Source organism: Neopelma chrysocephalum, unplaced genomic scaffold (genome assembly GCF_003984885.1).
Source record: "Neopelma chrysocephalum unplaced genomic scaffold, ASM398488v2 Primary Assembly neopelma1_124, whole genome shotgun sequence".
In the NCBI taxonomy this organism is placed as follows: domain Eukaryota; kingdom Metazoa; phylum Chordata; class Aves; order Passeriformes; family Pipridae; genus Neopelma; species Neopelma chrysocephalum.
The window spans coordinates 1,390,051-1,415,364 of record NW_020897786.1 but is presented as its reverse complement, the minus strand read 5'-3'; the positions used below and the strand labels follow the sequence as shown (position 1 = coordinate 1,415,364).

Sequence of the window (25,314 nt, the reverse complement as noted above, 5' to 3'; positions counted from 1 at the left end):
ATGAGTGCAGTAGGGTGGGCTGTGAAGAGAGGGTTAAGCTCTCCTGGCCTGGGCTTTGTGCCATCAGAGAGCTTTGGTTAAATGCTACAAATAGAACATGGTACTTGAATTCTTTAAGCCTGGGAGGATGTGGGGTGGGAGGTTCCTTCTGCTGGGGTTTGCTGAGCCAGCCATGGAGTGATACACACCTTGTGCAGTGCTGTGACTCTGAGGAGGTAACCCCAGAGCACAGCAGTGCTGTGCACTCAGGGTACAGCAGGGAGCCCCAAGTGTCTGACCTTCCACTGGGGAGAGGAGTGAACCCAGACAGGTCAGAGCGGGGTCTGCCCCGGTTTCCTTCTTGTGCTTGTAAACCTCCCACTGAATCTGTACCATGTTATCTTCCCATGGCATCTCCAGCCACTGCTGCAATGGATTTCCACTGCACAACAGTTTATATCTGTGATCACCTCAGTGGTGCCATGAGAACGACAATAAATTGTCTGGGTTCAGTGTGTAACTGTTGGTCCTCTGGGCCTTCAAAAAGAGAGGGAATAAGCTTTCCTATGAGTAGTACCCACAAATATTTCAGTGCTTTTGCAGCTTGTTACAGGGGAATTCTGCATGAGATACTAATAGATGTGTCCAAGCAAGTGAGAAAATATTAATAATGCTGTTTTAGTCGGAAATGGGATGTGTGCTCTATTGGCCTTCATGCTCCAAATTTAGAGCCGGAAAAAAAGAAGTCTCTTGTGGCTATCTCTGTAAGAAATGAAAACTTGTTTATTTTTGCCTTTCTGGGAAGACTGGGTTCTAAGTATAGATTTAAGATAGGGTTTAATTTGTTAAGGTGATATCTGCAGGCAGGAAGGCAGCAGGAGTCGAGGGCAGTGGTCAATTGAGTACCTTGTGCTGAATCCACCGTGACTTTTCTTATCCTTGTGCCATGTTTGTGTTCCAGCATTACTGCACATGAAGTGCAGGAGCATCCTGTCTCTGTGTGGTACAGTATGTCTGCAGAGGACTGGGGGGAGATGTTCCAATACATTTGCATTCATCAAACAGCAGACTGCACATAAAACTCCTGCAAATGCCTATACAGTTCTATTAAGCACTGCAGGGTTGGGTGGCAGGCACTGGCTACACGTTGAACGTCCAGAACTCTCATTATCCCGGGACACGTGCAAGGCTGGCAGCAGCACCTCCATGAGCCTGCCTGTCCTGCCTGCCCCAGACTGGAATGAAACAACACCCTGCAGGGTTGGCTCCATCCATGGAGCTGAGCTCAGGGATAGCACTGGCTGTGGAGTTCACTCACACTGCCTGGCACCGGCAGCATCCGGAGGGAATGACAGCACTATCTCATACTTGGAGTGCTGTTTTCCTGTCATCAGCTTCCCTGTCATCAGCTTCCCAATCTGAGGGAAAGTGAAATGCACTTACGAGGAGGGGTGTCAGCAGCTCTTTGGGATAAGGTTCTGGTGGTTTTCTCATGTGCTTGAACAGTACTTTTCGTACTGTGGTTTTGATCCATGACTGGTGCACTTCAGCACAAAGACAATGCAAAGGCAGAAAACCAGGAAACACAAGGAAGTTGTTCCAGCAAAGGTCAGGACTGTCCAACTTGGCTGATTCACAAAGCCTGTTTCAGACTGGCAAGATGAGGGCCAGAGAAATGTCTATGTCTTGGTAAATGCAGGTTTGGTGAAGGACAGTCACCACCAGCTTCTTGGTGACTCCCCTAGCAGCTCCCATGGGCAATGCTGAGTGTCCCAGCTGAGTGTCCCAGCTCTGCAGGAGAGCCCCGGAGGTCCTGGCATGTGGCTTGTTCTCTCTCCCTGCAGAGCCCACACAAGGTGAAGGCATTGCCATTTTTCCTTAGCTAATACCTGATGGAAAAGGCAGCTGAGCACTGGGCACTGAGCTGTTTCCTGCTTCAGACAAACACACTCCTTGGTACATTGTCCTTGAGATAAGGTCTGCTTTGCTAGTCCTCAGTGCTCCTGAATTCTCATGTCAAAATCTCTGTCACATGGAATCATAGAACAATTTGGGTTGGAAGGGACCTTTAAAGGTCATCCTGCCCAGCCCCCTGCCATGGGCAGGGACACCTTACACCACACCAGGTTGCTCCAAGCCCCATCCAACCTGACCTTGGACACTTCCAGGGATCCAGGGGCAGCCACAGCTGCTCTGGGCAACCTGGGCCAGGGCCTCACCACCCTCACAGGGAAGAATTCCTTCCCAATATCCCATCTAATCCTGTTCTCTGTCAGAGTAAAGCCTTTCCCCCTTGTCCTATCACTCTAGGCCCTTGTAAATAGTCTCCCTGCTTCTTTCTTGTCAGCTCCCTTCAGGTATTGGAAGGCCACAATTTGGTCACCCAAAGCCTTCCCTTCTCTAGGCTGAGCAATCCCAATTCTCTCAGCCTTTCCTCATAGCAGAGGGGCTCCAGCCCTTGGAGCAGCTCCATGACCTCCTCTGGTCTCCCTCCAGCAGCTCCACATCCTTGTGCTGTTGTTCCCCAGACCTGGAGGCAGCTCTGCAGGTGGGGTCTCACCTGAGGGGGCAGAGGGCAGAATCCCCCCTCCCCTGCTGCCCCCACTTTGGGATCAGCCCAGGACAGGGTGGTTTCTGGTCCCTGCACATGTGGCCAGGACGTGTCCAGATTCTCATCCAAGTCCTCCTCAGGGCTGCTCTCAATCCATTCCTCCCCCAGCCTGGATTTGTACTTGGAGTTGCCCCGACCCAGAGTCAGCACCAGCACTCGGGCTTGTTGGATTTCAGGAGGGTCACACGGACACACCTCTCCAGCCTGTCCAGGTCCCTCTGGATGTCCCACAGATCTCCGTCTCTCCAGGGTGCCCAACAGCAGAGTGGGTGCAGTGTAGGTGCTCTCAGAGAACCGATAATTTAGGCCAGCTCAGATGGCTGTAATGCCCTGTGTTCTGGGAGTTAAAGAAAGGGCAGCGTTCACAGTGCACTCTGTTATAATTGCTTAAATGCATCAGTGCCTCAAACGGGTTGTTTGCAAATTGTCAGCTATTATAGCTGGAATAAAAATATTGCTAAGTAACATGTGTATTTATATTTTTACAATGGAAAAGAAAGGAAATTTTCCCTCTGCTGCTACTGATCAAATTACAGATTATAACATGACTGGAAACCTTTTCTGAGTATAGGCAAGCTTGTTTTCTGGATAGTAGTTCTACCTCTGAATAAGTTATTTCAATCTTTAGTACCTCATAGTTTATCTGTAATATAGGATGATAATACCTTCCTAATTATATCTGTTGGGATTTAATTAATGTTTGAACATTACTTTGAAAAATGCAGGGTGTTGATTATTGTTTAATAATGTAGTGTTACTTTTAAAAATTAATGATAGAGAAGCAATAAAAAGGCTACCTTGCTTGGACTGCAAATGCCATTTCCAAGTATTACATAAGCAATGGGTTTCTTAATTTTCCACTTACCGAAACCCATGTAATTATATTTTAAGGTAATAATATGAGCATATGTTCTAAACTTGAAACATGGTTTGGAATTCGGCACTGCTCAGAGGAGATTAGGTGAGCAATTATGTAGATTGAAGATAATCTAAGTCAAAGGCTAAGTACAGACCTTGGAAAATATCTTGCCTGGGGTGGAACTGACAGCTGAATTCAATGAAAATGCTGTCAGAGAAAGCGCAGGAGTTTTAAGCGATCCCGATGCAAAGTGCTCCCAGGGACACGCCGTGTTTGTACTGTGAGATATCCCCAGTCAGGCACCCGCTTATGTAAACACTTCAACCCCTCCCTGCCCCACAGGCCTCGTGCTCCTTGACAGGGGTGAATCACGAGCAGACTGGTACCATCCCAGTAACCCCCGTCCCTCTGACTGGTACAGCCGCGGCACCATCCCAGTCCAGAGGGGAATGAGTGGTGTCCCTGCCAGCTCCAGCCCTGCCTCCCCAGGCCCCGGGAGGAGGCAGCTGGAGCACCGGTGGGTGCAGGCGGTCTGGGGGCAGCCCTGTCCCACGCCCCAGCCCCGGAGGATCTCCGCTCTGCCGCGTGTTTGCCCAGCAGGGCGTTCCGTGGGAGCCAGGGACCCGGGGCTGGAGGAGGAGCAGCCGGCGCTGCCGAAGCAGGCGTCCAGGGAATTCTGGAGGAGGCTGGGGCACGGCAAAGCTCTTCTCTTCCTGCTGTCCTAACGCACAGCTAATTCCTAATGCTCTCAGGACGTTTATTCAGCGTGGCAGAGGACGCATACTATTTGCATAGACCGGTCAGAAGGAATTAAAACTGTTTGTCTTTTCCTTTAGCCCGGTCTTTTCCCATTACAGAGCGTTCAGAATATTTTTGTAAGTCATTTGACTGTCTCTTTGGTGGCTGTTCATGGCAAAGAGGTTTCCAAGCACACAGGTATTTGAGTAACTCCCTATAAATAAATGAATTCTACTCGCAAGTGAATTCCTGGATTCACTAGCTAGTTAAGTGTCCCTTAGTGTGTTTAGGAGCAGTGAATCACCGTGTTCCTCCCATTATCTCAGCAATAAAGCAAAGTTTGTAACTCTCAGGCAGAAATACGCCTACTCCTGTCTGGGAGAAGCAATGCTTCCAAAGACAGGGAAGGATCTTTTCCTGCTTTTTCTCTTTCCCTCTCCTCTGTGTTCAGAATCCTCTGTGAATGGCTGCTTTCTGGAGTAAACTTTCCTCTCGCTGTGGCTCCAGCCACCCTGACATGTGCTAATATGCTCTTTACGAAAGATGATTTCTATTTCCAGCCCCACTAGCAGTGCTGGGAATTACAGGGCGACCTCCTTTCTGTCAGGATAGTTGGTGGTGAGCACAGCAGTGTCTAATTCAACTGCAATCCAGAGCGGGGGAAGGGAGCTGCTGCTCCGGGGAAAAGGGCAGGTTTTCAGCAGCTCTTTAAAAGAATTAAGGAGCAATTCCTCCCCGTCAAAGCAGAGGATGGAGATTCCATGTGGGACTCAGTAGGTGGCACTCTGTTTCTGGAGAGAGCACCGAGCCTTGGGAGAGCAATTGGATTTGTATTTGGTTTTGGTTTGAACCAGATCTGTTCATTAAAGAGCTGTTCTTGTAAGGTTAGCAAGGTTGGCCACAGCGTCTGAGCTAAATTCCACTGCTGGGGAGAGTATCCTGGCTCCCTGGCATTTCCAGTTAGGTGCATTTTTATTTTTGCTTCCTTTTGAGGCAGTGCCTCACTTCAACCCAGAGTTGCCTGCCTTTCAGCAGGAGCTGGAAACATCCAAAAAGCATTGTTAATTTAGAGGTGAGGTTGCTCAAGTCTATTTTCTCCTGACAGTACAAACACTACAGGGCCAGAACAGAAGGTGAGGCAGCAAATGTGCCCCACTCCAGGGCAGGGTTTGAGTGCTGTTCTGACCAGAGGTGCTGACTGGGCTCACCTCTAACCTCTGAGATCCACTGCTTCCTCTCCAATTCCTCACAGCCTTTCCTGAGCTCCTGCACTGTAACTGGTCGCACTGCACCATGGAATAGTTTTGCAAAATCAAGGTTTATTTAATTTTACAATTACTCCCAAAAGCAATATTCCTGGCCTGCTGTTACAGTATGCACTAGACAGAACAGAAAGATGATCTGATGTTCAAAATCCACAAATTAATACCTACAAAGTGTACAGACTGTCAAATCAGCTGAGCGACACCAGCAGTGCTTAAGGAGTGTATATTCTTGAAGTGTCTCTGCCACACTAATTCTCAGATGCATTCTGTTTAAATAATATATTAGGAATTAAAAGATCGGGGGTAGCGGTGCATGTTAAAATGTGATTTTCAGATCCAAGAAGCGTGCAGAGAGTAGGATGTAGTATAAGAACCGAGTGTGTTTGAACAAGACATCTGGTTTATATAGTGCTGGCTGTTCCCTGTGCTGTGAGCTGTTCAGTTGCACTGAGTCAACTATAATAAAATAATACATTCATATTTATTAATTTTTTATGTAGGCTTTTGAAAACAGGAAGAGAAGTGAGAAGAACACAGGATATCAAGGAAGATGCCCAAGAGATGCATCTCTGTTAAGCTCTTTTGCAAGCTATATGAATAGCTTCAGATCTGGTTAGACTCAAGAATCAAATACAGGTCCTAACCCTTATTTAGCCTCAGACTTCCATGGACAAATCCCATGCTCTTAATTTTGCCATGTGGCTTCTCTATCTGCAAGACAGGGATAATAACTCCATCTGCCTCTCATGGGTGCAGCAGAGCCAATTTCATCACTGTCAGCTCTGTGGAATCCCTGGGTGAAAGGAACAACAGAAATACAGAAAACATGGGTTATTAATAGCTGGTGCTTGCCCTTACATACATCACATGCACCGTTAGTCTTTGTGGCCAATAATTTACAGGGAGTGAAAAGATGTTCCTCAGAGTAAACACAACATGACACATGGATGGTATTAGACCTCTGAGGTGGTATGGTCCCCAGGAGCCTAATTCAGTCTAAATCCAGGGATGCCACCCTGAGCAGATCCTACTTCATATATGGGTAAGATGGAAATGTGCAGGATCTGTGCAGATCTTAATAGTAAAATGTAAACTTCTAGGCAGTTTATATTGTAAAGGCAGGTGCTGGAATTGGTGTGCAGACCAGATTCCTGGTGGTTTCCAGCTTTTTCTGCCTCCTTCATAGACCCCAAAGATTACGTCCTCCGTGACACCTTTGATACCCTTCTGTTAGTAGGGATGCCCTGGGTACAAAATTTACCTTCTGTAGTTTGTAAGTGGTGGCTCTGGAGCTCAGAACTGAGGGGAGCCTGTGGCAGTAATCTCGGGTCACTGGTACCCCCTTGAGGAGAGCTGGGGTGTAAGAAACACATGGCCATGATTTTCAGCACTTCACCTCTCTTGCCCACATTGCAGACCATGATTCTCCATGGGCAGGTCAGCAGTACCAGCAGACTGGGAGAGAAGAGCCTGTGGGAAGGGAGTTTGAGGAGCTTAGAACTGGAAGAGTGAGAAATGCTGGAAATCAGGATGCAGGACAGCTGATTGAGAGAGGCCAGGACAGCAGGATGTGCCATAGTCAGGCAGAAAGCATTTCACTGGGCTTGTGTGTTTGGAAAACATCTTCCTTTAGCTGGGAGCCATCCTGCCACTGTTCTCAGCGTCCCCAGGTGCCACTAAGTATGGAAATCACCACCCAGCATAAAAGGAAGAGGCACAAAATCCAAAGATCTCTGAAGAAAGCCACTTTCTGCAAGCCTGGCCATGCCTGGTTCATGCCATTAATTTGAAACTTGGGAAAACTCATTTGCTTTGTGCATATCTCCTCCTGTATCCCCGAGGGCAAATTAAAGATGGCTGGGAGGTTATTTATTTTCGGTAATAATGCACACACTGCTTCCAGACTTCCTGCCATTGTGCGATTATCGAGATTAATTGCCCGGGAAAGCTGCAGCATCATCTCAGGCCCTTAATAAGGAAGATCACAACATGGATTTATATTAATGCATGTTGCTGTGTGACACGGCCTTGCTCTTAGAGCCACATGGACAAATCTCGGCGCCGGGTGCTACCAGCACCACTGTACCTCCAGACTGAGGGAAGGGTTGCGTGTTCCCTTCCCTGCAGGGCCATGGCACCTTGAGAGCAAGGCAGAGGGAGTTGATGACATTTTTAGAAACCTCGTTAGTGAATAACTTTGCTTATTCTGAAATCAGTTCCCATCAGCCTCTGCTGAGTGATTCTGAGAATTGCTGGTGTGCTGCTGGTGACCCTGTCTGCACAGGTGCAATAGCTGGAATCTTAAGTATGCTTTTAGGTGCTTTAAAGTGTTGTGTTCTTACCAGGAAGAGAGACTCTGTACAGAGAAGGCTTTTAAGGCATATTCTGCCCTTTTGGTTTTCCTGCTGAGAGTTTAACAAACCAGTGTTGTTGCCTTGCTATAGAGATCCTGTTGTGCAGCAGCTCAGTCTGGTCCGAGGCTCAGGTTTTAAATGAACAACCATTAACAAAGGTAGAGCTTGAGGAGCTTTAAAGCAAATCCAGTTCTCCTGAAACATTTCAGTGATTTGGACTGTAATGTGTCGGGCAGAGGAGCAGCATGTGCGTGTCCTTCAGCAAACTCAACGCTTTCCTCTGTTAAATCACTGTAAATCCAGAGTCGCTCCAGTGCCATCACTGCTGTTAATTGTTCATTTGCTGTGACAAGTTAGTTGTGGTATCTCACAATATTGCAGTGGCTGCCCCATAGAATACAAAGTGGAGCTGATGAAATCTTGGCAATGGGAGTCCACAATACATTGGCATCTCTACATGTGAAACATTTGGAGGGGACTGGAGCACCACTGTGTTGGGCAGCGAGGCTCCTCAACAAACTGACACCCAGGAAAGGTTTCAGTCCTCACTCTGGCTGAGTTGTGACCGCATTGTCTGATTGTGTATCTTTTACACCAATACCCGTGGAAAAATCTTTAAAAAAATCCCAAACAAATAAATTAGGGATTATACTCAGACTGTGTGTACCTTCAAAACAAAAATGGATGTTATTGTAAGGTCCACTGGATAATATTGACTTGCCACTGAGGTGAAGATAAGCTTCTTGGAGACTGTGCTTCATGGAACAGTAGTTAAATGTTGTTGTTACTTTCCTTAGAAATGAAATAGATATTTCCAGGCACGTGACTCCAAGCTTTATTGATTACTTCTGTACAACACAGGAGTCTATAGAGTGTGGACTAAGTCCTGAAGTCCAGGCTCAGTGTAAGCTTGGCTCAGCAGGAAATCTGAACTGAGCACTGTAGATGACAACCCGGTCTCCAGTTCCATCCTGATCCCAATGCTATCAGTGCTGACTGCTTCTAAAGAAGGATCAGACAGTCAGAACAAGCCTGATGATTTTGACCCCAAATGGCTTTATTGACATACAAACTGAGGCCTTCCAAATTCTCTCCTTACCCAGCAGTCGCTGTAATAAGTGCAGGTTTGTCAATCTCTTCTGGGGCAGCTCCCAAGTCCCAGTGAAAGTTTCCAAGTGGCCATGGCCAGCCGTGCACTCAGTTCCCTCAATCCTTTCTGAACCCTCGAAGCCAGAGGATGAGTGTTCCTGTGATATTAATTACTTAATTAGCAGCTTGTGCCCTCTGTGCACCAGGCAGAGCAGCAGCGAAGGGAGTGACTGACAGCAGAGATGTGTTAGTTCATTAGTTCTGTTGACCCGGGCTCCCTGATCTCCCGCTCTATGGCTGATCTCACATGTCTCTGTCTTGCTGTCCAGGTTTTATTGGGATTTGACCATGCTGCTCCTGATGGTAGGGAACCTGATCATCATCCCTGTGGGCATCACTTTCTTCAAGGATGAAAACACTACCCCATGGATTGTCTTCAATGTGGTTTCGGACACGTTCTTCCTCATCGACCTTGTCCTCAACTTCCGAACAGGCATCGTGGTGGAGGACAACACCGAGATCATCCTGGACCCACAGAGGATCAAGATGAAGTACCTCAAGAGCTGGTTTGTGGTGGATTTTATCTCCTCCATCCCCGTGGACTATATCTTCCTGATCGTGGAGACCCGCATTGACTCGGAGGTGTACAAGACGGCCCGGGCCCTGCGCATCGTGCGCTTCACCAAGATCCTGAGCCTGCTCCGGCTGCTGAGGCTCTCCCGGCTCATCCGCTACATCCACCAGTGGGAGGAGGTGAGCACAGCCTCTAGGGCACTGACTTCTAAATCTTCCCTTGCAGAAGTTCTTGCTTTGAATGCCCACTCTCTTCCTTTATGCCAGTGCCATTGCTAAACAGTTGTGGCTGGGGCCTAATGCTTTGTTTTTAGCAGGTTCCCATGAGGGCCTTCTGCATCTTGTTACTCAGGCACTTGAGACTGTGCTGTCGGCTTGAGGATCATCATTTAGATGATGTGTGGAGATGTTGTGTGGGCTGGGAGGAGAGCAGGACCCCTTGCAGGAAGTGTGTAGCGATAGAGCTGCCTGTGAGCAGAGCAGTTACCCAGACAGCAAGGGCTTGCCCTCCCAGAGCCCCAAAAGGGCCAGAAACAGCTCAGAGGAAAGGTCTAGAGACAGCTGATTTGCAGGACCTGTGGCATCTGTTTCCCATCTGCTTCTTCTATGTGCTTATCTCTTGAATAAAGAGAGAAGCATGGTGATGTATTATAACCTTGCTGTCTAAATTCTGTGACACTCTCTTAAGGGGAAGAGGAAGAAAGAGCAATCTGCAGACAAATAGAGTCTGTTTAAAGACGTAAAGGTCCAGTGCAAGCAAGATCCCTACTACCACCCCTGGACCCTGTGCTGTTCCCAGGGGAGTTCCAGGATGCAGGGTGAGTTGTCAGGCATAATGTGAGTGAAGGTGCAACCTTTCAAGTACCTTGAAAATTAGTTATTTTTTCCTGTCTCCGTGCTCTCCAAAGCAGAGAGAAAGCTCCCTGCGTCTTTCTCCATACCTCAGGAGCATATTTTCCGGACAAGGAAAGCTGGTCAAGGCAATTTCATCTTCCTCCCCATACTTTCTCTTCTGCTTTGGAGCAGAGCCTGATGCAGAGCATGATCTAATGCGGAGCGTGCTCCTGGGAACGTGAAGGGAAAGCAGCCATGCAAGTCATGGCTGGATTGCACCGAGCTGTCAGAACACTAATTCATGGCAGAGCTGAACCGACCCCTCCTCCAGCGTGGCAGACTCAGGGAGAGCACTGGGGCATACTTTACAAATTTCAGGCTTCATCTTTGTGGTGCTGTAGTTTGTGAGTGCCTCACTCAGAGCAGAGCGTAACGCCTTGCTGAGGTCTGGGGTGACATTGTGCAAGGTGCTGCGTGGGTGCTGAGGGAGAGACGGCCACAAGAATTCCCTACGAGGTTCATTTGCTTTGTAGCACAGGCAGGAAGTGCACGGAGAGGTGGAGATGAATAAAGCAGGAGTGTCCTTCCCGGTGTGACTCAAGAGGTCGGAGGCTGAGAGAGCAGTGGAATAGCTGCAGGTCTGTTATCCTGTCCCGTGGCTGTGTTGCTTCTTTGTCCTCCACTCCGAGAGCACTCAGGAAAAGTGAGTTGGTGGCTTAGGCTGTTGTTAAAGTAGTTCCTTCACAGTGATTTACAGGTACCCACAGCAGTGCAGAGCTCCCTGCTTGCTTGTCTCTGCTCCTTGACTTCCCTTCCATGAGGTGGTTGAAGAGGATTTAAGTATATTTGCTTTTGATTGTACTGAATTTGTTTTAAGAAATGATGAAATGAAAGCAAATCAGTGCTTTTCCCTCTCTTGCTCCTCACAGTTTGACTGAGCAGCCATTTCTAGTTTCATTCTCAAACCCAATTTGTGGGATGTTGCTTCCTCCTGCTGCTGTTGTGGGTGCTGGGGCAGCACAGCCGGGTGCTCTCCAGACCCCCCCGAGGAACAGGCTCCCTGGAGCGATGCAGTGCTGCCTGTGGAAGGGCCAGATGGTGCTGGGTTGCAGTTTGGGACTGCAATGCAGACTCTGTTATGCACTGCAGAGCCCGCCAGACCAAACACGATAGTCTTTTTGTCAAACAGGGCTCAACCCAAGCAGCACTTTCCTAGAGAGAGTTTAATACTGGGAGGTTTCCCACCCTCTCACATGGGGGAGGGAAGCAGAGGAAGGGGTGATCCCTTGCCATTGGTGCAGTGTCTGCTACAAAGCAACGGGGAGACAGGGAAGAGAAGTGCTGCTTCATCTTTGCGTGGGAGTTGTGCTCCCTGGAACCACACTGACAGTCCTTTCTTCCTCTCACTCTGAAGTGCCTACAGATGATCTGTGTCTGAAAGTCCACATTAATCTTTCCTCACTGCACTGATCAGTGGTGATCTGGAAGTGTTAATTCCTGTAGGACGGAGCAGTGTCGGACTAGACCTACTCAGGGTGTGTATGAGGGGCAGGTTGCTGGGCAGAGTTAAAGAAGGAGAAGGACTCTTGGGAGAGGGGGTGACTGAAGGCCGGTTCTCCCATGGTCCCCCCACTGTCCCACTCTGTGTCTCATCATCTAGGTAGTATCCTTCTCTCTTAGGCTCTTTGCATATGACCAGATAAGCTAAAAAGGAGATGTGAATAAGGGCACACTGGTCCTCTGGAGGGGAGGGTGTGTGTGAACCAGAGGAGTGTGTGTGTAGGGCAGTGAGGCAGAGTTAACACAGGTGGGTGGACCAGTCACTGAGGAGGGCGGGGTGTTGTGTCTGGGTAGAGCTTGCACATCCCACTCCCCTGCACATTCCACTCCCCTGCACATTCCACTCCCCTGCACATCCCACTCCTCTGAACATCCCACTCCCCTGAACATTCCACTCCCCTGCACATCCCACTCCCCTGGTGGGGCAGGGCGTTCTGACAGAGGGATTGCTGCTGCCTCGCTCATAACCAGTGCTGGGACCGAGTCCTGTGTGAGGAGCAGAGGAGGACTCGGAACACACAGAGTGTTCTCTCCTTACTCAGCCTCCCAGAACATTACAGCTGTGCATTAGTGGGACTGGGAGTGAGTACAGGAATAAGTGGTCACTTCCTGAGTTCCCAGTGAGCCTCTCCGTGCCTTTCCCTGCAATTGTCCATGCTCTGCATGAATTTATCACTCCCCCTGCAGTGAGGGGAGAGCAGCCTCGGCGAGGGCTGCAGTGCTGTAAAGCAGCCAGGCTCTCATCAGTTCCAGATCAATGCCAGGCAGGAGTCCGTGGGATCCAGAGCCAGGGGTTTGAAGTGCCTGCTCCATTGTGGCTCAGAGCAGACTGCTCTGACATCCACCCCCAGATCTCAGAGAAGTGCTGGGGGGACTTTAGCTGGGCAAACAACCTGAAGAGAAAAGGAAACTAAAAAGGAAGAAAAACAATCTAATGCACTCGTGTTCACTGGAGTACGAAAATAAGCTTAATTCCAAATGTAGCAGTTTCATTTGCATTATGCATTTTGCATGAGTGGCCCCACAAATGAATTTACCAGTAGGGCAAAATATAAATAGAGTCTTTTTGAAGTGTCTGCCGTGTCTCCCCTGCAGTAGGAAGCTTGATTGCTGTGTAGGCAGGTGTACACGGACTGGCTGGAGCCTCTGTTGCCTCAGTATTGGATCACAAACTCCAGTGTCTGGGAGCTCCCAAGACCAGCAGCAGAGGTGCAGGAGGGCTGGCACAGTGGGACTGTGGAGCTGTCCTGCCAGGGCAGACCAAACAGGGCTGCTCCAGCCGTGCCGTGTCCCTGCCCAGGGCAGCTCTTGTCACCTCGGCCTTGGAACCCCTCCAGCAGCTCTTGGGGTGCCCAGGTTGGTCCGTGGCTCCTGGCCCTGTGGACATGGAGGAACATTGTCCCAGGGTCAGGGAGTTGGGCCTTTCCACTGCTGGGCTGAGAAACCGTTCGACGGAGGCAGACTCCAAACATGAACATCCTACAAACCTTACCCCAAGGTCACCTGGCAGAAAGAAAGGAGGCACAAACACCATGTAACCCATGGGCTCAATCAAAACGAACTGTCCTGGGCAGACTGGGAGTGTGAGACAAAAAAAACCTCTTTAGGTTTTCATAAGCAAAAGGGATTGTATATTATTTTTTCCCTAAGAGCAGTTTGCTGAGCTTTCCCTGTTTTATGCACAGCATCTACCCCCGTGTTTGGTGCCAGGATGCAGCAACCTATATTTAAGATCAGACTATTTTGACTTATGAACAAGGAACATTTATTGGAACAACAGTAAAATCCTGCTCCTGTAAATTGGTTTCCAAATAGCACACAGGCTAAGATAACCAAAATATTTTGATTTCAGACTCTATGGGAGTGATTATGATGAGAAGGAAAGGAACTATCTGTTTTTGATATATATCACAATGATAAGATTATCATAAATGAGGATTTTTTCAGATTGTAGCTTTTGGGTTTTGCAGCTGAAACCTGAAGAAAAAGACAATTTGATGATTTTCAAATTATTATGTCATTGAAAATTTGCAAACTTGCCTGAGTGTTGTCGTTTTATTCCCTGGGGTTTCCATATTACAGAGAAGCTTTAGAACGGAGGGAATGCATTTTCTCAGGTGCCAGTAACAACTTCCCTGTAAAAACTCGGCACAGATTGCATCATCTGAAAGATGATGTCACTTTTAAGAAGACTCAGATATTCAGAAAATTGATTCAAAGGCTGGAGGGCCTGTGTGGAAGGACTAGGAGGGAGCTTCCGTAGGCTAGGAGGACATGGCTCCCAACTGATTTTCATTTTGATTTGCTGATTCCCTTAGTTTCTTCTGACCTATTTGTAGCCTTTCTTAAATTAAATTAAATTAACATGGCTAGTGGCCTGGGGGATGTGATGTTAGGCCAAATCCATAAGTGGATCCTGGGAGGGGAGGAGCCGGGCAGAATGATTGTTCCTGAGCAGCACAGCAGGGTCCCGTTGCACAGGCACTTCAAAATAGCTCAACAGATTTTTTATCGATATGATTTGCAATTCTGTCGTGTTAAATAGCAAGGCAGACCCAGGAGAGTAACTCATTAAAACCTCTGACCACCCTTGAGGAAAATCAGACTCCACAAACACTGGTAATGTGGCCGGGAGGGGCGAATGGGCTGCGTTTTGTCCTAAATTTGCATTACCTCATTTCTGAAGGCAGCTTTATCAGGCATTGGTCTTAATGTCCTTACAGGAGCTTATTAGAACCATAATGCCAGTTACAATAATAAGTTTTCATCCTCACTGCACGAAGTGACCCAAAATTTGAAGCATCTTTTCCTCTTAGAGAGAATCCTGCACTGAAATCAATGGCAAAAACCCTCTTGTTGACATTTTAGTAGAAGTTTGTTCAAGATTTTCTACCACAGCCTTTTACATCGAGCTGTTTTCACTTCTGCAGCACAACATCCTTGTGGAGGGAGAGCAGACAACAGGAGGAGACAGATGTTCTCCATTCCTGTACATGGCATTTTCCCTCTCCTGCCTGTGGGCATCCAGGGGTCCATCCCCTGCCCTGTGCCACGTTACCTGTCGGGAGAAAGAAACCTCTGACGGTTTGTTTGGGGAAGTTGGTCTTTAGCAGGAAGTTCTACTGCTCTAATGCAAATCCAGCTTCCCACCTGAGCACTGGGAATACAGTTTCAAAGAGAATATCATCAAAAATGGGTTCTAATGAATTATAAGGAGCCAGGCAAATATTTGAATAGCTGTGCAGCCACAGAATTTGCCATAAAAAGGAAAAAGCCTTTTATTTTTTTTACAGTCACCTTCTGGCAGTGCTTAATGTGTCTTCTGTCAACAGCAGGGTATGATCAGGGAATACATGGCTTGGGGGCTTGGGATTAGGGCACAGAGCCATTTGTCTCTAGGTCAGTAGTTCAGATCCAGCTTGTAGCAAGTGAAAGTCATTTGCTGTCTCAGGGATGTGTTTTCTCTGATCTGTTCTTACCAGACAGGTGCCTGTTTGACAAAATCAGCTGGGACTGGCCCTGGGGAGCCTCAGGCTCCCTGTGGCAGGAGCAAGGCAGTTAAATTTCCCCCCATCTGAAGTGAAGTCCCCCCTGACCAGGGTGTGAGGAACATTAATAAAAGGGTCCTGCCTGTGCCCAGGTTCTGGTTCTGAGGGTCACAGGGTCCCTCAGTCTGTGCCTTCATGCTGGGATGGAATTGTGAAGGGTCTCCTAATGATCTCTAATCACTGTGATAGCTGGTTGCTGCTCCAGCATTTCATTTTTGTCTTCCCTCAGCCTCCTCCCGGCCTCCTCCGTACGTGTCCCTTCCCTGGACACAGTGTAGGTTTCCCTTTCTCTTGGGGAGCTCACGTCTCCATGTTCCTCTGCCAGCACCAGCTGCCTGCAGCTCAATGCCCATGTCGTGCCAGCTGCCTCTCATTTTCCTTCAGGCCATTGTTTCTGGAGGGGGGGTCTGGCAGGCTTTATTATTGCTGTTGTGTTGCAATAACAGAGGGTCCTCAAAGGAGAAGTGCTGGAGTCTGGCAGGAGGATTCCTCCTGCCAGTGTCATTTTCCAAGATTTAATACCATGGAGCTTTATTGATGAGGTTTGCTCCAGCTGCAGTGCTGCAGAACCTTGGGTCCAGCCTGTAGTGTGACTGTCACATGGGGGGACTGGGGAGGTGTGACCTACAGCAGAGTCACAGGATGGGTCAGGCTGGAAGGGACCACAGAGGGTCATCTAGTCCCATCCTCCTGCTCAGGCAGAGTCATTTCAGAGCACACAGCACAGGATTGAGTCCAGACAGGTCTGGAGTATCTCCAGTGGGGAGACTCCACACCCTCTCTGGACAATCTCTTCAGTGCTCAGTCACTGCCCAGTGAAGAAGCTCTTCCTCATGTTCAGGTGGAATTTCCTGGGCATCAGTTCCTGCCCATTCCTTTTGTCCCATTGCTGGGCCCCCCCAAGCAGATCCTGGTCCATGCTCTGGCCCCTCCCTGCAGGCACTGACAGACATAGATGACCCTTTTTGGTGTCTCCTCTGGAGGTTGAACAGCCCCAGCTCCCTCATCCTTTCCTTGTGAGGGAGATGCTCCAGTCCCTTCATCATCTCCATGGCCTCTGCTGTCCCCACTCCAGGAGCTCCGTGTCCCTCCTGTCCTGAGGAGCCCAGAGCTGGAAACAGCACTGCAGATGTGCCTCCCTGGGGCAGCAGAGGGGCAGCAGGTATGGCAGCAGGAAGAAGGATCTTGTCAACCCTGTATTCTGATGGCAAAGTGTAAGGAAACTTCTGGGAGCCTTCTAAATCACATCAAAATCCTGTGAGCTCAGGAACCAGCAGTGGCAGTGCCCAGTTCCCTTGAATGCATAGGAACAGATTTACACCTTGTTAGGACTGTGCTTCATAGGAGCACTGTGATGGCCAGCCTGGAAGGGGCACCCTCTGGAGCTGGCACTGAGCACCTCAGGCTGTGTGTGAGCTCGAACCAGCCCACACAGCCTTGTCCAGCATATCACAGGGTGTATGTGAGGCACATACAGATAGTGCTGATGCTGCTTTTCAACCATCCAGAGGGAGATTCCTGTTACCATTTGGGTTGCTGATGCACTGCCAGATGTGGGTTTGTCCCTCAGCAGTGTGGGAGTCGTGCTCTGCCAGCCTCACCCCACACTGTGAGGCCCGTTTGTCTGAGGCACATTAGCCTTGGCAAGTGGTTGCACATTAATCGCTCCTCTCGTTGAAGCTTCTTCCAGGAAGGCACTATTGATTGCATTCATATCAAGTGGAAAACTTTAATGAGACAGCTGAAGAGAACAGCATTTCCTCGCCTCACTTGTTGTATTCAGCAAGACCGGGCTGGAAAGGAACGTGCCAAATATGTAAGTTGTGTGAATGAGGCAGAAGCTTGGCTCAAATAGGACCATGTTAAAAAATCATCTTGGTTGGTGGAGGAGGAAGAAAAGGGGATTCTGGAGCATGGCAGTGTGGAGTTGCTTTTTGCCAAGAGAGACTGAAGTCAGTTCTTTCATCTCCCCACAGAGCATCCTCACGTGCTCTGAGCCAGTGACTGGGCAGGGGGAAGTGCCACATGGGGACCCAAAAAGCTCCTTCTGCTGGGGTTGGAGTGAGAGCAAATCTCTGCCAGCAGGGAGACAAAAGTACCCCACTCACTGGTGTCATTAAGGGGCTGGAGTCTGGAAAAGGATCTGTATCTGGCCAGCTGTTTAGATGTGGAGCTGCTCGGCACTCTGAGGCACACTGACACCCCTGGGGTGGGACTGACCCAGTCCATTTTATTCTCATGAGTGGATAGAGCTGGAGGGAGGGAGCATCCAATGGTCAATACCCCTCACACCTCACTGTCTGCAGGCACAACACCCATGGCAGGGGCTGTGCTGTGGAGCTCCAGCAGAGCAGAGCCCAGGCCCCTCTCCAGCCCTGGCTGGCTGGGATGGAGGGCAGCGCTCAGACCTCGCGCTCCAGCACCACCAGATGATGCTGCAGGCTGAGGAAGGGATGTGTTGCCATGAACCAGGCAGCCAAAGGCAAGCTCCTGGCTTTCCAAGTGCTGTGTGCTGGGGAAGGGGACAGGGCAGTGTCAGCCCTGCAGAAAGGTCAGGGGCTGCACCAGGGCTCGGCTGGCTGGGGAAGGAAGGAGTGCTCTTCCACAGCAAAGCCTGAGGCCAAGCTTTGGCTCTGAGCAATTCTTGCTTCCACTCCAGAGAAGAAGTTGCCAGCCACAGTGCCAGACTCTGCAACACACGGTGTGTTGGAAAACGTTTGGTTTTCACCCTCTTTCCTTCTTGCCAGAAAAATGCTAATGGATGTAAAACAGCCTCACTCTCCCCACTAGTTTGAGGTGAAAGGAAGAAAAAGTCTTTCTCGGGAAGGACAAGCTTCACTCCTGAGCCAGGCACAGAGAGGTGTGTGAAGGTTTAATGGGCAGGAGCCATATTGATGAAGTTATTTTCTGAGCACTGCTGTGAAAAGAGCTGTTTTGAAGACAGTTTCAGGACATGCAATTATCCAGTTTGCCAGCTTAATGCATTCAACTTAACCTCATTTTTATGAAGCAGAAATCAATGTGGTAACTTTTTCAGAGCTGAGATGACATTTTATTCTTGCTTCTCTCATAAGGATGCATATTTTTAAGCTTCCTTTTCTACTTTAACTCCCCCCTCTCCCAGTTTTGATTAAGCAGGAATACCCCAAGGGCTAGGGAAAAGAGTGAGGCAATTTCCACATTCCCAGAGTCACATTAGAATGGAAGATAATTCTGAAATCTCTTTGCAATGCATGGCAAAATTTTCCATCCTGGAAAAGGACTTGGAAGTGCATCTAGAGCTTCAGTACAAGAACTTTTTTATTCATTTCATTCAAGCACTACTTCACCAGGGAAGGATCCTAAAGGTGCTGATCTTCACCCCAGTTTTTCATTCCAAGGAATGTGTGGCCCCAGTTTTCTGCTATTCCAGTGTCTGTCACCTTCTCTACTCCAACATGGTCAGGGATATTTTGGGAACTATTCCTGCCTTGTGTCTTCTCCCCTTCCTAAGACAGAAGTCCTGCAGAACAGCAGCTGCCAGATCTGTGAGCTGGATAATGCCTGTCCAGAAGTTCTGCAACAAGACTGTGCCAGAAAATTGAAGAGAGTGGGGTAATTGCCCTGCTTTTCCTTAACATGCCTCCCTTCCTACCCCAGCACTTCCTGACATGGGTTGCACCACACAGAGCATTTTAGTCTAGTGACACACTCAGAATCCTCACAGGCAAGGGCACACCTCCATGTACAGAGGGAAAGAGAGATGAAGGTTGCGGAGTTTGGTTAATTTAAACAGAAAAATATTTTTCCCTCAGAAGGTTGAGTGGCAGTGGTGGCCTTGTGTACCTTGGCAGAGCCCTGTACCAGGCAGGTCCCTGCTGAACTGGTGATGGTATCTTTGCCTTTTGCTCATCACTATTTATGAGGAGAAGCCAGGAATTAGGAAGGGCCCGATCAGGGGGAACATTCTGCCTTTTGTGACAGCTGGGAAAAGAAAGGGAGAGATGTGATCTGATAACAGAAACCACCAGAATTCTTCTTCCAGCTTCCTTCTGGGCTCGGGATGAGCCACATGCCAGTAGTCCCACAATGTTCCTTTCCATAAATGAAGGCAATAATGTAGTCACCTCACAGCTCTCAAACAGCTGCAGTTCATTCACACTGCTGAGGTGCCACCAGGCTTGGGATCTGCTCTGACACAGACCCTGAGCAATCCCACTGAGGTATGACATGAACATGCACTTCTCTGCAGAGTGCCCTTGGGCAGGTCCTGTCCCCAGGGCTGGGGGACACTGCTCCTACTCTTCTCTGGAAGCAGAGCCCTGACCCAGTGTAGGACTATATCTTGATGTTAGCTCACCTCACTGTCTCATTATTCTGTGATGTATCCAACATCCTCTCCCTTGACCTGTTGACTTGGGGTCACCAAGGTAGATGAGCATAGTGAGGATGGTGTATCATGCTTATTCTCTATCTATGACTCCTGGGCCTTAGGAGACAAGAGAAACTTGGGGAATGTGTTTCTCCAGTTTGGATCCAGCCAGGATGGACCATCCAGAAAGGATAATGGTCTGTGCTGTGTGTAAATGGATTTGGAACAGGAGGAGACTGGTCTGAGGGGAATTCTTGAGGTAAGGAGTGAGTCAGGTTTGGGCCAGGAGCTGAAGATGGGAGAAGTGACTTGGTGCAGCTCTCAAGGAGGAGAGAACAGCAACACTGTGGGCAGCGAGCTCAGGGGGGAATTGTGCTGCCTCTCTGCCCAGTGCTGGGGTGAGCTCAAAGGGGAATTGTGCTGCCTCTCTGCCCAGTGCTGGCTGTGCCTGGAGCTGTACCCAGAGCAGGGAGCAGCTGGAGCATGCACTCCCCTTGGATCACCTCAGGTCTGGCTCCACACTCCCGTGGTGGAGCTGTGGAGGGTGAACTCTGGGAGAACCTCTCCCTGTGCTGGCACTGACAAGCAATCAAACAACCAGCAGCAGTGCTGCCTTGTAAACACTGGGAAGAAACTGTGAGGATAATGTCCCTTAAAGTAGCTGACAGGCCTGCTTTTCCTCAAGTCCCTGGAGAGGGTGGAGAGCAGTTAAGACGCAGCAGCTGTGTTTGTTTTTTCTTCATTTATATTTTTTTTTTCACCCAGCAAAGTGCCGGGTGTTAATTCCTCTTGATTTGCTCAGTGCAGCCCAGTTTGGAGAGGCCATCCCTCGAATAGGGTTGATTAGACTCCTCTCCAGTGTGCATCACCCAAACACCACTAATTCCACTCTCTCCCAACAGTGTGCCTGTTTTCTGGTGCTACAAAGAATTAAGCTGAAACTGGTTAATGAGGCAAACTTGGTGCAGCCAAAGCTTAGAGACTTCTGTCAGGGCCACTGCACAGCTGGAGGGGATGTTCTTCTGGTGGGTTTGAGTAAATGTGTTGTAATGCACTGATGAACTCTGGGTGTCACATGAGCCCAGCACTTCTTCACTCCCCCTGTATGTCCCTGTTTCACTCTCCCTGCCCTGTGCCGCTCATGAGTCCTGGGAAGCTTGTGCCACGATCACCTCCCTCTCTATTCCCACACTACTCTTTCATGCACAGGAGGGATAACAAGGGCTGTCATTTGTGTTCAGGTGGAGAGAGGAGAAAAATTTGTGATTCAGGTTGGCTGTGCCTTCTCCAGAGGACTCTTCCCCTCCCCACAGGGGTGAGCTTTGCCCCTCTGCACTCTGAGCTCCCTCCCTGTTCCCTGCCAGCGTGCACAGACATCCCACCACCCGCCTCTTCGGCTGATAAATCACCTCAGGCTTGTGGGTATGAGGAAGGACAGATAAGAACTTTTCACTTTAGCTCTCTTCCCTCCAGATCTGAAAGACATGGTTGTATTTTGTCTTGAGCATTAGGCAGACTCCATCCACCTCTGGAATGGGAAAGAAATACAGGGGAAGGCCGGCGGAGCATTAGGAAAGCAGAGTGAAAAGGCTTTCACAGGAGACAGGAGAAAGGAGAGCTGGGGAAGGACTGCTGCATCCCCCAGTCTGTCCTGGCATGGGACTGTCTGATCCTCGAGGGCTGCTGTCAGACAGATGTTAAATGTGTTGAGCAGCAATACCTTGTCACTTTTTTTGAGCTGTCCATCTGGCAGCAGCATTGTCTTGCACACTGGGAAGGGGATTGATTACTTTGCCATGCTCAGCCAGGGTCTGACTGTGCTTTGGCCCACAGAGAACAAGTGGGCCAGAGTGGAGAGCTGGTCTTTGCTGTTGCCAGGGGGAAGACATTGGCTTCTCCAGCATGGAAAGCAAAAGGAGAGCTCTCTTACCCAATATGAGGGAGAGGGTTCAGAGTGTAGCAGTGAGCAGATTGCAGCTCTGTCCTGCTTTGCTGCCTCAAACAGTGCACCCTGTGATACATGTGGGAGGAGTGCAGCTGTACTCCAGGGAACTCGGGGGATCCTTCCTGGAGCTTCTCCCATGTCCCAGGGCAGTAACGTTGCTGGAGATGAGATACAGGCGCAAGATGCTGCTGCTTCTCATACACGGATTGTGTGCCCCTCTCCTTGCCCTCCTCAAGGTCATTTGAGCCGCTGGCAGGGACGGAGGAACACAGCCCACTTTAGGAAGTTTCCATCCTGGCTCTCTGTGAGTGCTGGGAATGCAGACGAGGAGGTCTGGAGCCAGGCTGGAACATGTTCCTCTGGCCTTTCCCCTCTCCCTCCTCCCCCTTCCTGAGACACAGCACGCAGCAAGCTCCTCCAGGAGACGGTGCCTTTAAAGGGAACCTTATCGCAGAGCACTCTCCCCTTATCTGCAGCCCTCAGCCGTAGCCGTGCTCTCAGAGTGCTGACTGGGGACCTGCAGCTGCTGGCAGCAGCTTCCATCTGCTGCTGGAAACTGGAAGCTCTCTGGACCTTCCTCTCAGCCCGGCTGCAGCTGTGCATCCACCCCACCAGCCATGCACAGCCATGGGAGAGGGATCCCTCGTCCTTGGAGAGCTTCACCAGCACTGCAGGAACGTGCCTATGGATCTCTGCCCCTTGGGTATCAGTAGCACCACGGAGGCTCCAGGCTACAGGCCAGAGCAGGTCATACCCCCAGTGAACACCCTCGGCCTTGGCGAGGTTTGCACAGCCCCGTGGAGGCTCCTTCTGCTGCATCCTCCCTGCTCCCAGGATTCCAGCAAACCGTGGGCTCTGAGAGCGGTGTGGCAAAGCTCCCGGGGGTGGGAGCGCTGGAGTGCTCTGCCATTTCCCTGCCTGATAAACGTGGGCCCAGCCGGAGCGACTGCCGGCTGCGGGATGTGCAGCTCATCCAGCCTGCCCTTCCCACCCCTGCAGGCTCTGCCGGCCGGGAAGCAGCCGCAGAGCTCAGCCATTGACCCTGATCTGCTCATGGGGGAGAGGGAGGGAGAAGAGCCGGTGCTCCAATCAGTCACTGGAGGGAAGCTGTGCCTGCTTTGATTAGCCAGCCATTTTTCTGGATACCACCCCAAAACTTCCTTTGCTATTCTGGAAGTGGGGAGAAACTATTCTGTGGAGAGATCTTTCAAATAGAAAAGTGGAGGTGAGGATATTTCCACAGTGATTGAAGTGGAAAGACCAAGCTAAAAGGGGTGGAGAATATTTTGTTCCAGACAAGGCACTTCCTCAGCATGAGAGCTGGGCATCAGCACCCCACACAGTGGCTTCCTGCTCCCATCACTTGTTTGCAGATGGACCAGAGCTTACCCTGACTGACAGCCAACAGCCAGCCCCTTGCCTCTGAGGCTGGCACTTCCATGGTTTCCAGAGCCAGGAAGGTGGGAAGGTTGCACCAGTGTGCCAGCTTAATTGACAGTTGGCACAGAACAGGGGATGTGCTGATGGATGGGAGGCAGCTGCCAACTTCAGATGCCAGCACTGGCAGGAGAAAGGGCCAGGAACAAGCCCGGCTGGCAGTGGGGAACGAGCCTGGGACATAACCAGGAGAGGGGTGTTAGTGCTCAACTCTGTGTGAAATCCTGGGAAATGTGGCAGGCCAGGTGGCTGGCTGGGAGGCTGCTCTGCAAGGGCACCGGAGTGCTCCAAGTCCTTGGTCTGGAGCCTCCTGGGAGCGGGACAGCAGGCTGTGCACTGCTCTGCTGACTGCTGGAAGGACTCGCAGCCAGGTGGGAAGGGCTGAGCTCCTGCAGCTGGTAATTACAGCAGAGCAATGTCAGCCGCTTCCCAGGCTGGCCAGGGAGAGATCCCCCTGGTTCCTGGAGCCCTGGCAGCCCGAGGTCAGCCGCGGTCATCCCTGGGAGCGCAGACATCCTCTCGTGCTGCCTGAGGGTATTTGAGGGACTGACAGATCAGCAGAGCCCCGCTGGCCTTGCTGGGGATGATGGCACACACGGGCCAGGCTCGTGGCTTTGGGGCTGCCCCAGCCTGTCTGCTGGTCTTCCCTGATGCCTTTTCCAATGGTAAGGGTTTGCCAGGGCACCTCGGGAGCGCTGAATCAGAGCCAGGATGTGCTGGGTTGGGCAGGTTCAGGTACAATTGCAGCTGCTCAGAGAAGCCTCCTGTACTTGTTATCAGCCCTAATTCCTGATGCTCCAGGTGATAGGACTCCCTACCTTTCCCTTGGCAAAGTGGAGCTGCTGAATCACACAATCACACACTGCTTTGGGTTGGAAGGTGGTCATTTTGTTCCAACCCCTTGCCATGGGCAGGGACACCTTCCACTAGACCATGCTCTGTCCAACCTGGCCTTGAACACTTCCAGGGATGGGGCAAAGACCTTGAAAGACCCTTACAATCAGTATTTTCTCTTGATGTTTTCTGATTTTCTAATTAGTTTTCTCTAATTGCATCCCAGTACATTCTGCTCCATGGTCCTCACCTCATCCCTAATGATCCTCAACACTTCCCTCCTCAACTTCCTCTCCACATCCAGCAGATCTGAAGAAGAGACAATTGCCAAATTCTTTGTCACTAGTCTTGTCAAAAGTGTTTGTATCCTCCATTTGGACCACAGATGGGATGTGTAATGAAATCCTGATGTTCAGATCATTTTTTGTCTCCCTAGTGGGGACAGTTACCAGTAGTTCATTAAAAATTTGGACACCAGTCTAATCCTACCAGAGATTGAGGTTCCTGGCGTTTTAGGGAGATCTAAACTAATAACTGGGATATCAGACATCTGTTCCTGACTCCTTTCCATATTCAGTCATCCCACTGGGGGTTGTGAAATGTTTGATGCCTCAGATTATTTTGTTTACTGCTGTTGGGAGCATCTGCATGCTCCTGAACAAATTCCCTGAAGGAAGTCACCAGTCCGTAGGTGGTCACGGAGAGAAACTTCACTGAATTCTCAAGTCTCACTTAATTCTGGAATGTGATGGTGCTGGGAACCCAAGTTTAGTGAAAGGAGGCAAAATCTGACATTTTGTGAGATTTCAGGTAGATGGGACACAGATTGGGAAACCAGGTCCCGTGGTTCTGACTTCATGCTGAGCCCTAAACTGATGGAGTAGGCTCCTATCCGGGTTCTCCCCTCCAGGCTTGGAAGGCTGAATCGGTCAAGGTTGGTGCCCTGCATTTGCTTCATCCCATGCTCAGTTTAACCTTGTTGTTTTGAGGCAGCCCACCACTCCTTTGCAGGGTGCTGAGAAACCCTGAGATTTTGGATTTCAGAACAGCCCAACTTTCTCACCCCGTGTTGCTCTGGCAGAGCTCCTTGCCTGCAGCTGAATTCCTGTTCACTTTGTGGAGGGGAAAGCACCATAAATGCAGAGAAAGAAATTAATAGTGTTATTGGATGCTCAGAGTCATTCAGCCCTAGTGCTAAAGCTTTCTGAAAGGAGAACTTTAACGTTGTCTAGGAAGAGTGTCTCCACTGCCCTGCTGGTTCTCCTTGCCTGATCCCATATGTTGCAGCTGCTCCTGGTGTCTCCATCCTCTGCCTGACGTGCTGTGTCCTGATTCCC

The 25,314-nt window shown here is 49.8% G+C and overlaps 1 protein-coding gene across 2 annotated transcripts in view; it reads left to right on the top strand.

Moving 5' to 3' along the window:
* The window catches only part of HCN4 (hyperpolarization activated cyclic nucleotide gated potassium channel 4), a 134,267-nt gene that overhangs the window by 62,272 nt on the left and 46,681 nt on the right, over positions 1 to 25,314 (top strand). For both annotated transcript variants that reach the window (XM_027697886.1, XM_027697885.1), the window contains one exon: positions 9,225 to 9,648. In XM_027697886.1, coding sequence (XP_027553687.1) covers positions 9,225 to 9,648 — 424 coding nt within the window. The remainder of the gene's footprint in view (positions 1 to 9,224; positions 9,649 to 25,314) is intronic.